Source organism: Thamnophis elegans, chromosome 4 (genome assembly GCF_009769535.1).
Source record: "Thamnophis elegans isolate rThaEle1 chromosome 4, rThaEle1.pri, whole genome shotgun sequence".
NCBI lineage: Eukaryota > Metazoa > Chordata > Lepidosauria > Squamata > Colubridae > Thamnophis > Thamnophis elegans.
In genome coordinates this window covers 13956786-13970313 of record NC_045544.1, presented here as the reverse complement: position 1 = coordinate 13970313, position 13528 = coordinate 13956786, and the positions used below count along the sequence as shown (strand labels likewise).

General features: G+C 39.6%; 1 protein-coding gene across 5 annotated transcripts in view; it reads right to left on the bottom strand.

Moving 5' to 3' along the window:
• The window catches only part of KCNQ5 (potassium voltage-gated channel subfamily Q member 5), a 359579-nt gene that overhangs the window by 125408 nt on the left and 220643 nt on the right, over nt 1-13528 (bottom strand). For all 5 annotated transcript variants that reach the window (XM_032216260.1, XM_032216262.1, XM_032216264.1 and 2 more), the window contains exon 2: nt 7583-7673. In XM_032216260.1, the coding sequence (XP_032072151.1) occupies nt 7583-7673 (91 nt within the window). The remainder of the gene's footprint in view (nt 1-7582; nt 7674-13528) is intronic.

Genomic DNA, 13528 nt, shown 5'->3' with positions numbered 1-13528 from the left:
AAGCAACTTAGAACTGAGGAGAAATTTCCTGACAATTAGAACAATTAATCAGTGGTCCAGTTGTCTCTTGAAAAATAAAAGCACCTTTGGGACTAAATACTCATCTATTATGAAATCATTATAGGAGCTTTCCCAGGCATTTTTCACATGAAACCCAAAAGTTTAATCCTATTTTCAGCAACCAAAGTAATACCTATTAAAAACTTAATTTTAAAAAGCAAATGTGCAATTAAAGGAACATGTAATGCCATCTTTAAAGCAGTGGGAATGGCACCCCAAAGGGTGCCTGAATTTTCACTTATCTGAAGTTACAGAAAAACTGAACTCTTGTGCAGGGACTTCAGAATTTTGGGTACCTTAATCAAAGTACCCAAAATTAATTCATTTCAGTATGGCTCTTGTCCCAAAGTCCGGCACATCATAAGATTAGAATTTAGATAATCTTTGATTTATGACCACAATTTGGAACAGAATTTCCTTGCTAAGCATATGGTTGTGAAGTGAGTGGCACCAGATTTTTTGACCTTTTTTATTGTTGCCACATTTGTTAAGTAAATTACTGCAATTGCTGAGTGAATCATATGGTCGTTAAGAGAATCTGAATGCCCTGATTGACTTTGTTTGCCAGAGGACTGCTTGGAAGGTCACAATGATCATATGACCCCTGGATGCTGCAACTGTTATAAATATGTGCTGATTGCCAAGTGCCCAAATTTTGATCACATGACCATGGAGATGCCGCAAGAATTGTAAGCGCAAGGAGTGGTTGTAAGTCACTTTTTCTTTTCTTTTTGCCACTGTAATTTCAAAAGGTTGCTAAATGAATTGTTGAAAATCAAGGACTATCTGCACATACATCTACAAGACAAATAAATAGCACTGTCAGATTCTGAGACTGGACAGGTGTTTCTTATTTGGTAAGCGGGTAAGTATTCGTTTGGAGCAGCTGGAACAGTGATGGCGAACCTTTTTGGCACTGACTGCCGAAAAGGGAGTGCATGCCCGTGCTCGTCTGGGCCGCAATCTGGAAGGGGAGCTGCCCAGGAAGCATGTGCACGCCGGAAAATAAACTTCCAGTTTCCAGCACGCACATGCGTGCTTGCCAGCTAGTTTTCTGATTACTGTCACGCATGCAAATGCGGCGATCAGCTGACCCGCGCGCATGGTCACACCGGAAAACAGAGGACTAGCTCTTCCTAATTCTGGTACTGCCGCATGCACGAAGGCCAGCTGATCAGTGCGCGCATATGTGCCCAAGAAACCCAGAAGAGGAATGGGCGACACCGCACGCACCAGGCTACATGGCAACGCATGCCACTTCGGGCATGTGTGCGATAGGTTCGCCATCACGGAGCTACAATGTAATACTGTCCAAACTGATTGTAGTACTGTAATGGTATCATCCGGACATGAAAGTGAATAGTTTATATAGTATTTTTCTAGCTTCCCAATCATTCTATCTTGAAGTACAATTATAGGATCCTCCGAGCATGAATATTCAGATGCATTAGACCAATTATTTTCAACTGTACCTGACCAATGTGGACTGTGCCACTGTGGTGTGTGTGTATATGTGTGTGTGTGTGTGTGTGTGTGTGTGTGTCTCACAAGGTGTTATATCAAGGCGTTAAGGCTCTTCTGATATTCCTTGATAGTGATAAATATCTGGCTATATGATCCTTTTTTTCACTGAAACATTTCTAAAGGCGAGCATCTGACACAAATCTCTTTCATTTCTATATACTTCACCACATGAGGCTAAGAAGCCAGCACTATGGAATCCTGCTCTAGAGGCTTTGACTGTAAAGATTGAAATACATTTATTAAAACCAAAAACTCCGAACAGACAAATGAAAACCATAATTTCCACTAATAACTGAACCATCAAATCAGTTCTCGGTCAATGACGATAATTGGGACTGGAATTTTCATCATTAAGTGATGTGGTCATAAGACGTGATATCACTTGACCACAATACTTATAGACAGCAATCCTGGCAGTCCTTTTTACTGATGTTAAACAAAGATCATAGGTCATTAGGCGAAGCCTCCTTGCAACTTCCTGCTAACTTTCCACAACCAAAGACAGTGAGGAAGATGACAGGTAGTTGCAAGTCTCAGGACCCTTGTACGCAGGCTGGCAGGCAATTAAGTGGCTGCTACCAGGGAGGGTGAATATGTAGGTGGTCACAGTGGTCCTGAGTAAGCAATTTTGGGCAGAAAATGCCTGCTACTGGATGAGGAAGGGTGCACAGATAATGGCAGTAATGTATGTAAGTAATTTTGGGCCTGTGGGTTGTTGCTTCTAAGGGAGGGAGAATACATAGGTGGCTACAGCAGCATCTGCAAAGTATTTCGTGCTGCTGGGTGTGGAGGGTGCACAGGTGACCAGTGAGGTGTGGCGCAAGCACAGTGGGGCCAGGATGACTGCTGATTGGCAAGGGAGACTTACCAGAGTTACTTATGACCTTCCCTGCTGTCTCTTCCATTTATTTTACTTGTTGGAAGCCAGCAGAGAAGATGATCATGTGAATGCAGAACCTTTCAGCCATCCTAAGTATGAACTGGTCAGAGGTGGGTTCCTACCAGTTCGCACCTATTTGGTAGAACCAGTTCGTCAAATCTACCGAACCGGTTAGAAGAGTTTCCACCAGTGGACCCGGAAAGCAGGCCACACCTACAGAAGAGGTTCCAAATTTTTTTTGAAACCCACCACTGGTCCTTGGATATGATTATTCTACACTATCATGCTCATATTTATAAAAATCAGTGCCTCTGTGAAAGGTAAGGATGACTACTGCGTTTGTGGTGCAATCAGAACATTGCGTGTGTTGAAGTTGTTTTAACGCAAACCAAAGATGCCTTTTAAAAAACAAGTTTACATCCTATTCTTATGCATGCCAGTGCTGTGTGTGAGGTAATTTAAGGTGGTTCTGACAAGTGTCGTCGGCATCTTCATATCCGGTCACAAGTGCGGCAAGCCACTCCCACAAAGGAGGCCACACCCACAGAGTAAGTTTGAACGATTTTTGAAACCCACCACTGGAGCTGGTTATCAAATTTCCAGATCACAATCACAAGACCACTGTAGCTGTGCAATGGCTGGAACTTCAAGGTCCGGCTTTAAGTACCACTAACTTAGTGCCATCACCATTTCAAATGATCACTAAATGTCACAAAGCAAGGATTACTCTTTAGTCCTCTTCTTAGATCCATTTTTGTTTCCAAAAGCAATTTGACCACTGATACTGCAAGATGCTGCAAGGATGGTCCTTGAGCATTTTCAAATCTTATCATTTGGATTGCTTATAATTTTTTAAACAAAAGTTAAAAGTGCAAAGATAAAAGATTAAGAGAAACTCAGAAAAAATATAAAAAAGAAGAGAAAAACAAAAGCCCAAAGAGTGAAAAAAGAAAGAAAATTTTAAAAAGGGAAGGATATATAAATGATGACTCCTGAATATTATAAACAATTTTCAGTTAACTTTTTTAGTATTTCAATAAAAAATCTCTTCTTTCCATATTTCAATCTTTATCAATAATCAATTTTTTGTCATTTTTAAAGACATCCTGGCCATCCTAATTCCTCAAAAAAAAAAAAAAAAACCCCCCCCAAGAATTTGTGCTGCATTTCTTAGGCATATTCATTGACCCCATTAATCTCCATAGATGGGAACACGTTACCCAAAAAACTACTACATGTATTCAACCAGTTTAAACTGTTCCATCTTATTACCAAGATACATATTCCACTGAGTTGTCATCTATGCTTAAACACTGAAGGTCTGTTCTGAAATATTACAATTGTAATCTTCCCAAGTGAAAAGCCTAGAAGTATAAATATGGCTAAACATTTTAGCTCACTCAAACCCATACTTCAAGGTTTTTTAATTTGCACAATATACTTGCAGCACTGTTTCTTGCTTTGATGAATTGCATAAGCAAGCACTTCCAAATTACTCTGTTTCCCAGGGCTGGTTTTTTTTTTTTTACTGTTTTGTAGAACTTAGCATTTCCTGAAGCTCTTTGAATATTCTAATTTATGACAAATAAGTTGCTGTAGCTGCTTTTAGTCTCATTTATTTGAAGTATCTAGCAAAACAAACTGCACCTCTGAAAATTAAAGGAGGGAATCTTCTTCAACAATATGGAACAGGAAGGAGAAAATAATAATGATTTTCTATGCTTTTGAGAATATGATCGATTATATGAGAGACGATAATTTGCATGTATCCACAATAACCAGAAAGTATGCGCTTGATCGGAAGAATAGAAAATTATTAGATTGTACTAAACCTACTGGCACTAAAATGGAAAATTACAGGAATCTGGAGGCAGTTTGGTGGAGGAGACTAAATGATGGAGGCACTACGGATGTTTTTGGTGTTATAGTTATCTGCCATGTAAGATCATTTCTTCCTGTTCATCCAGGATTGCACATAGTACCTCTTAGTAAGCAACCACTTCTACTACTGATAGGTTTGCCAAACTGGCTCTTATATCATGAGGTATCACCCAGGGAAAAAGAAGAAGTCATACCTACTGTCATGATAATGTCCGAAGGAGATTTTTGTACACTTTGCTCTTTTAAAAGCCGTAGCAGGGGTGGGTTTCAACCGGTTCGCGGCGGTCCCTGAGAACCGGTTGGTCAGTAAATAGTAAATAACTTCCGGGAACGGCGAAGGGTGCGCCCGCCCGCCCGTGGTCCTTACCCGGTTTTGATGAGTTCTGTGCTTCTACGCATGCGCAGGACGCATACAGCGCCTGTGCGATCATCCAGGAGCAGCTGGAGCGTCACGCAGACGCTAGTACGCATGCATGCACCGCACGCGTGCACGAGGACGCTGCTGGCCCCGTTCCAACCGAACCGGTTGGAACGGGGCGAGAAACCCACCCCTGAGCTGTAGTCTTGAAAATGCTATGCAGAATTGTGGCATTTCTCAAAATATGAATGGTCTACTTACTATAATGCAACCAATGAAAGTTTCAGACAAAATTTGAATGTGATATCACATACATTCTGAAAATGGTTGCAAAGATTTTTGTATGTATTTTAAACAGGGATAGGGCGTGTGAGAGCTTTTTGTATTTGGCCTGCTTCTCTTCCCCATCTCTTGCCATTTCTATGTTTATTTTTTCAGTATTCAGAAATCTGTTTCAAAACTTTATACTTCTGTCTATCCACCCATTTCTTTTAACTTTGTTAACTGATCTCTTGCAATAATACATAAATATTAATACAAGAAATATCATACTTTTGTGCTGTTTTATCATTTTTTGTTAAGAACCCGTATTTTATTTATTTATTTATTTCGCCTGCTTATAATATATCAGGGTGGAAAACAGTTCCATTAGTTTAAAGATAAAAGGCTAATACAACAATAATATAAAAAAATCAAATGTTTTTTTTTATTACTTAGGTTCATACTCATTGGTCTCAATTCACCTTAGGAATGATTTCATTATTTGATTACTTTGGGATAGTATACAAAAAATAACAAGGATTATATCAGTACTTCCAAAGCTGTTGCCCAAAATATGAATAAAATATTCTTGACAGTAGAAGTTGAATATTAAAAATGTAAATACATTAAAATGATTCTCAAATGAGGAGGAAAGATACTTATACAAGAAGGAGAGTTATTTATGTGAATTTCTTAGAGCAGAAATATATGCATGACCTGGATATGCATCTTAATGCGAAGAATCCAGTGTCAAGATACAATTTCTTACAATTTCTTACAGCATTCTTAATAAAATTACAGTTCATACTTGGATGGATATCCCTACTCCCTATCTTTGTAAATAGTCATTGTGTAGCTCAACTGGGCATGACTAGTGTTCAAAGTTCAGATTTCAGTGAACATCTGGAATAGCTGAAGTGCTCAACCTGTTCAATGAACGTCGTTTCCAATTTAAATATTTTTTTATCAGACAGCATTACATTGCCCTGCATTTTTCAAATTTGCTTTGGAGGAACAACTAGGAACAAGTTAGGAGTCAGGAAGTGGGAATTGATTCTGTTTATGAGCAGAAGTCTTTGGATGCTGACTATTGCAAAGGTGGGATATAAAACCAGTTATTTCTGATTATCTGACCCAACTCTTCTCGAGCTGCTATTTTAACTATTTACTCTTGTATTTAATCTTCAGTTTAAAGGCTGTATCAATATCATATTTCATTTATTTGATGCCACTTGCACAGTGTTTGTACGAATAGGACAATTTATCAGAAAATATATCAGAGAATTTAATTGAGCAGATCTTTGGATTTTAGAGAACTTTAGAGACTGAATTCCAACATAGACAAGACTTTTAATCAAAATTTCTCTAGATTTTCCTTTATCGGTTATGTAGCAATGAAACACTACCATTTTTTTAAACAACATTGGAACAGAACAGAATTTCATTCTCCTTTGGATTATCATTTGGCCGCCAGAGGTTTGGTAGTTTGAATCTCACCAGGCTCAAGGTTGACTCCATCCTTCCAAGGATGGGGGAAATAGACTCCGTCCTTCCAGATTGTTGGGGGCAATAGTATGACTGGTTAGAGAGGACTGTAAAAGGGCTGTGAAGTGCAGAGATGGGTTCCTACCAGTTCGCACCAGTTTGGTAGAAACGGTTCGTCAAATCTACCGAACCGGTTAGAAGAGGTTCCACCAGTGGACCCGGAAAGCAGGCCACACCTACAGAAGGGGTTGCAAAATTTTTTGAAACCCACCACTCTCTCTCTCTCTCTCTCTCTCTCTCTCACACACACACACACACACACACACAGACTCACACAGAGAAAGAGAAAGAGAAAGAAAGGAAGAAATAAATAAAGAAAAAAAGAAAGAAAAGTGAGAGATGAAAGAAAAAAGGAAAAAGGGACAGAGAGACAAAAGGAAGGAAAGAGAGAGAGGGGGGGGGAAGAAAACACATGGTTGGCAAGCCACTCCGACCAGGTCACATGGCCGGCAAGCCACTCCCACAAAGGAGGCCACACCCACAGAGTACGTTCAACAAATTTTTGAAACCCACCACTGGTGAAGTGGTATATAAGTCTAGGTGCTATTGCTGTAAGAGCCGAGGTGGCGCAGTGGTTAAATGCAGCACTGCAGGCTACTGCTAGATCAGCAGTTCAGCGGTTCAAATCTCACCGGCTCAGGGTTGACTCAGCCTTCCATCCTTCCGAGGTGGGTAAAATGAGGATCCAGATTGTTGGGGGCAATATGCTGACTCTCTGTAAACCGCTTAGAGAGGGCTGAAAGCCCTATGAAGCGGTATATAAGTCTACTGCTATTGCTATTGCTATTGCTATTGTAAGTTTATGGCGGTCCCAAATATTTTTATTGAAGAGAATTTTCATTTGTGATTGCTGTTCCATTTGGGTTGCATAAATTGCACAGGCTTACTTATATACATATAGCCCATTTACAATAATACATTAAAAAAAAAAGAAATTCAATTCACAACCTTACATCCATTTAGTGGAAGCATGACTTCTTTCTAGGCATGAACAGAATGGAATTGTCAATGAGATACATGCATATATTGTATATGATGCAGAATATTTACATGTATTTATAAATTTTACTTACCAGAATGAAGAGGCAACTAGCGGCAAGCCACGTATGTTCAGGAATGGTAGAAAATACTGACAAAATCAAGCAACCAAACACCAGGAGAAAACTGTAAAACAAAAAAAAGTATAAAAACAGTTCAGGACAGTGAAAACTAAAGAGAAGTATAAATACCTACATTCTGATCTCAGAATGATATAATTATAATAAAAACTGTATGCTGCACCACTTGCAACAAAGGAACTATATCCCACTAGTGTAGCTTATTAATGCCATCCAAAGATATAAAATGATGTTCCTATCTTTTTTTTAAAGATATGATAACACTGCAGAAAAGGGACAAAGGAAGAAAGTTGAAACTTGAGAGACCGCCTACTGCCAATTACCTCCACTAGGCCAATAAAATCGCATCGATTAGGCCTCCTCCGAATTCCATCAGCCGGTCAATGTCGACTGGCAACTACCCGGAGGAGAGCCTTCTCGGTGGCTGCTCCGACCCTCTGGAACGAGCTCCCCGTGGAGATTCGTACCCTCACCACCCTCCAGACCTTCCGCGTAGCCCTTAAAACCTGGCTGTCCCGACAGGCCTGGGGCTAAAGACTTCAACCCCACCCGAATAGTATGACTGTTGCACTTTTTAATGATGTATTGTCTCATGTATGTAACTTGTTTTGTCCTTCCCTTCCCCTGAATTGTGAGCCGTCCTGAGTCCCCTCAGGGAAAAGGGCAGCATACAAATAAAGTAACTATAACTAACTATAACTAACTATAAGTTGCATTACATGATGTGTGCACAATAACCATACTTAGTTTATAAGGTTGCTTCATGATTTATTTTTGTGACTTTTTCACAGAAAGTTCTTAAACAAATGATTGAAATAAAGCTGTTCAAAGAAGCTTCGGGTCACTGAGCTTTTTCAGGCCTCCCCCCCATCCCATTGCTTTTCAAGTGTCCATTTGTCTATTCCTAGGACATTTCCCTGCCCATGAGAAAGACACATTAGATTAGCAAAACAAATTGTCCCTCATTCCTTCACTTAATCTGCTCTGTATCCCACCCCACAGCAGATGCAGGACTGAAACATTGATTGATTTATTATTTATTTATTTGTCTTGTATGCCGCCCACTCCCGGAGGACTCCGGGCGGCTCACAAAAGACAAGGGAAAGGGGGGAACGAGACAAAGACAACATATTAAAAACAAAACCAACATTCACAATTTCTGTGGAGGTAGATGCTTCTCAGCTCCCCCCAGCCTGCTGGAACAGCCAGGACTTGGTGGCTTTGTGGAAGGCCGGGAGGGTAGTAAGGGTCCGGATCTCAACAGGGAGCTCGTTCCAGAGGGCTGGAGCTGCAACAGAGAAGGCCCTCCCCCGGGGAGTCACCAGCCGACATTGGCTGGCAGATGGAATCCGGAGGAGACCCAACCTGTGCGATCTAATTGGTCTGAGAGAGGTAATCGGCAGGAGGCGGTCTCTCAGGTACCCAGGTCTGATGCCATGTGGGGCTTTATTATGATCCATAAGACTTATTAAAATATCTGCAACCTGAACCTAATCTTGGTGGCTTGTGTGCCACGATGTACAGAATAATACTATACATGAATAAAATCAGTTATAGCTTATTCAACAAACCAAAATTAATATGCAAAAGCAAAAAAAACAAATTCTAATGCAGTGTGACAAGCAGCTATTGTTTTTTTTAAAATGATAATTGGAAGAATATTTGATTACTAAAAAAGGTGGTCACGAAAAGTGTTGGGGGGTGGGGGGAAATAACGAATCTTCTTAGCACTCTTGTCCCATCTCAATTACCTAAATGGTGAAATTCAGATCCATCCCTCTCCTCAATCATGACATAATTTATTAAGAACCATGAAGCACACTTCTGACAATGTTTTCTTGGGCAAGAAACATAAGAACCGTTTAAAATCCAGAGAAATATGACTGTTACATTACCATTGACTATAGCATGAATTACTCCATATTTGCTCAATTTAACTAAGCTGCTTCCTTATAGTTTATTATTCATGCATAACAAAGGCTTCGTCATTCACGGCAAAATACAGTGTTTAACAATGGAAATATCCAGATGCAGTATCTACCATTTTTTCACTTTGGGAAAACTGGGGGCTTTCTGAGACCTTTTGCTGGAAGAGGGGAATGTGAATTAACAAGCTCATTATGCCACTGTCCATGGCATTTAAGATCTTCTATTCCTTTGTGGTTGCCCTAGTTTCATACATTATAACAGTGAATTTAATTACATCTTGTTCGTGGTAACTGCCAAGGTCAAGCATAGTAACATCGTGATAGTTATTTTACTCCTTCATTTCATACATGCCTTTCACAAGGAAAATTAGGTTCCATGCTAACTTCTTCCTTTTAAAATGGGCTATTTGCAAACCTAGTGTTCACTGACAGTTTTGGTAATACAAGCCAGGAGGATTACATTTTCCATCACTTCTACTTTCAGTGTGACTTGTTTATGTAAGTAAAATGAGAACTGACCAAAGCTATTATAATTTTTAAAAATATTTGGATAAAAATTGTATGTAGCATAAGCGTTTCTTCATACAATGCTAAACGAGATGTTCTTTAGACTTTATAATGCTATGATTTCAATAGCTGAGAGCTCAGGGAACTACCCACATAAAGGTTTACTTAGCATAATTGAGAAGAATGGATTATAGTTTAGCTTTTCTTCAATTGGAAAATAAGATTGCGGCAATTGTAACTTCTATCTTATTAGTTACGCTTTAAGAAGGGAAGAATGAACCGATAGCAACATGTTCCCAATTTAGAAATTCAAATTGTTTTAATTCTGGATGGATATGGCACAGTTTATCTGGGTTGGCCTCTCTTATTTCTGTGAGTATAGGACAGAAGTACTTTTTCACAACCAAATATTTGGTTGTATATATATCACAAATCCTTTCATAGTTTTTAAAACGTGAGCTTTTATTTTCTAGGGGAAAACGTGGAAAACTCAATTGCCTCTGTATTTCATTGTGCCTCTTCTGAATTCAGTCATCAAGAGAACATACTGGAGAGAACTTTGTATATGAAAAGAATTATTTGTATGTTTAAAACTGTATTTGTATTTGTATGTTTTACTCTTAAAAAAATGTATAACCAATAAAGATTACTTAAAAAAAAAAGAATTATTTGCATGAAAGGAAAACCTCTTTAGTTGAACTGTTTACTAAATTTAGAAGTAGACTGCTTCTTGTGTAAGTCTGTTGGGGGAGTCCCATAAACTGGAAAAGCTGCTTATAAAAGGCAAAAAGGCAAACTTGGTTTGTTTTAACCAGAGAATAGGCCACAATGTTTGCGCTTATCCTAGACGCTAAACTGGGAGGATAGTCTATAATCTCACGCCTTGAAAACTCTCCTTTTTAAAATGTGAAATTCCCTCAAGCTGCTTTGCCAAATTTCAGTTTCTGAGGTAGAAAACACAGAACACAAGACACATGGCAGTTGTCTTGACATAGACACTAAAAGTTTACTCAGTGGTTCTGCTGGTCTATTGCCACCATGCCATAAGCTTCCAATCAGCTGATCAGCACACTAGCATCTCACCTGACCTTTGCCTTCAACCAGCTTGCAAAATTATTATATAGATCAGGGATGTCAAACTCAAGGCCTGTGGATAGGATCTGGTAGGGTGCTTAGGTCTAGCCTGGAAACTGCAAAGGACCTGGCTACCAGTGAAAATGGAGCTCGGGAGCCCATTTTCACTGGCAGAGGGCAGGGGCCACCACAGGCGCCCCCTACATGGTCAAGCTGGCCATGGCCACCTGTTCTGACCCCCACCTTGTTCGTTCAGAAACGAAAGCCAAATGAAGCTTGCAAAGGAATGTCTTTATCAGTCCCGGCTCGAGCTGGCTGCGAGCCCAAAATAAACACAGATAAAAGGCTCTGGCAAAAAGTCTTCGCTCAAACTAATACCAAACAGAATTACATAAATCAAGACACTTATCCAAATGCTTTTCTCAATGGTTACACACGAACGGAGAATGGAATGAACGTTGACTTCTGCAACTAGGGTGTGGCACCATCAGTCATTTTTATCCACAAGAGGAGAGATCCTAACAAGCCACAGCTGCTCGTTAACATCTCCTGTGAGCATCCCGAAACAACTCACAGGAGATTTCTGCTGAGACACAACAGCCACCTGTCCACACCCATCCTGGTCCCCCAGGGGCAAACACAACCCTGATGCGGCCCTCAATGAAATCGAGTTTGATACCCCAATGTAGATGTTGTTTGTTTTTATCTGCCTGTTGATGTTTGATTTATCAGAGTGTCAGGTTTCCAGGAATTCTCTAGCTTTTTTGGACTTAACTTGATCCAAGATGCTCAGTTTCTTAGCTGAAACTAGGGTTACGTCTGTTCATCTGTTGTGTGATTAAGGAATTTTCTGATTGTTTCGAAATTTTAAACTCAAGTCTATCAGGAATAGACAATAAATAAGGAACTTTAATTTAAAGTTTTGGAGAAACTTAAAATAGGTCACAACCACCTCAAAATTTCCCAAGGAACATTTACTGAATGTGCAGGCAGAAACTGCTCTGCAACCATAATCATTCTTCCTGGGAATGGAAAAGAAAAGAAAATCTCATTCTATATATAGACTAAAGATGTACATTTTGATTTGGGTGCACATTACTTAAACTAGCTACTACATACATAGAACAGCTTGTGCACAAATTGCTTTATACATCCCTAGTGACTATTACCGTTTAATCAGAATGGTTGAAAGATAACTACCTCAAGGGAGCAAGAAATGTTCTAATATATCAAGTGGTCTTTTAGTAGAATGAATGAAAGGCGCTGAGCAGCCCTTTTAATCCTGCCTCCTTCCTGTAAGATTCAACCTGTAATGCTTCTTCTATGATCGCTTCTGAACTTTTTTATATACTTTCAATTTTGCTTTACTTGTAATAAACAAGACTGTGGCTTAGGTCAAACTATATTTCGATGCACTTCAGTTAATGTATGTCATTGAATATTAATGCTGAACTCATTTTTCATCTCTTCAGAATGACAAAAGTGAAATTACTGGTCTCATTTCTCCCATTGGAAGAGGAAACCAGATAAAACAGACTCCCGCAGCTTCTTGTAGACCCATAAAGGTTGCCTACTGACAGAATATTTTTTCCAGCAGAATAGTCTTTCCCAAATTCCGAAATCTCTCACAAAGAGCTGGGTGACTTTTGACAGCCAATCTGGGAGACCCATAGAAGGAACAGAGGAGAGCAAGCAAGTGGAAATATATATAATATGGCAATCTGCTTGCATAACATTGTGTATGCTACTTTTATTATTTAGAATACTTTTAATTGACATGTTAGTTAAAAATATAAAATACAAAATGAGAATTTGACTAAACAGCCAGTCTAACAGTTGCTTTTAGCAATTGCATTAATATATAATTTACTTTAACCTCAAGGGTAAGATATATTTCCTATATTACATGGGAGAAGTGCTTTTGTATTACACTGGAGTTTTACACTCCCTGCTGCCCCCGAATTTTTATTTTATGAATTACCCAAAGTTATGTTTCCCTACATTCTGATGTAAAAAGCTATAAAACATACTGTTTTGATTAAGATTAAGATTTAGTTTATTTGTATGCCGCCCTTCTCCGGGAGGGACTCAGGGCGGCGAACAACTCAAAAGGGGAAAGGGATACAAACACAATAAACGTAATTAAAATACACAAGAGTCATACAGCCATACAAGTCAAGAGGGGAGGGGAACTCATCAACCGCAGGCCTGCCGGCACAGCCAGGTTTTGACGGCTTTCCAGAAGGTCTGGAGAGAGGTGAGGGTCCAAATCTCTGCGGGGAGTTCATTCCAAAGGGCCGGAGCTGCTACAGAGAAGGCCCTCCCCCGGGTGGTAGCCAGATGGCATTGGCTGGTAGACGGAACCCGGAGGAGGCCGACCCTGTGCAATCTA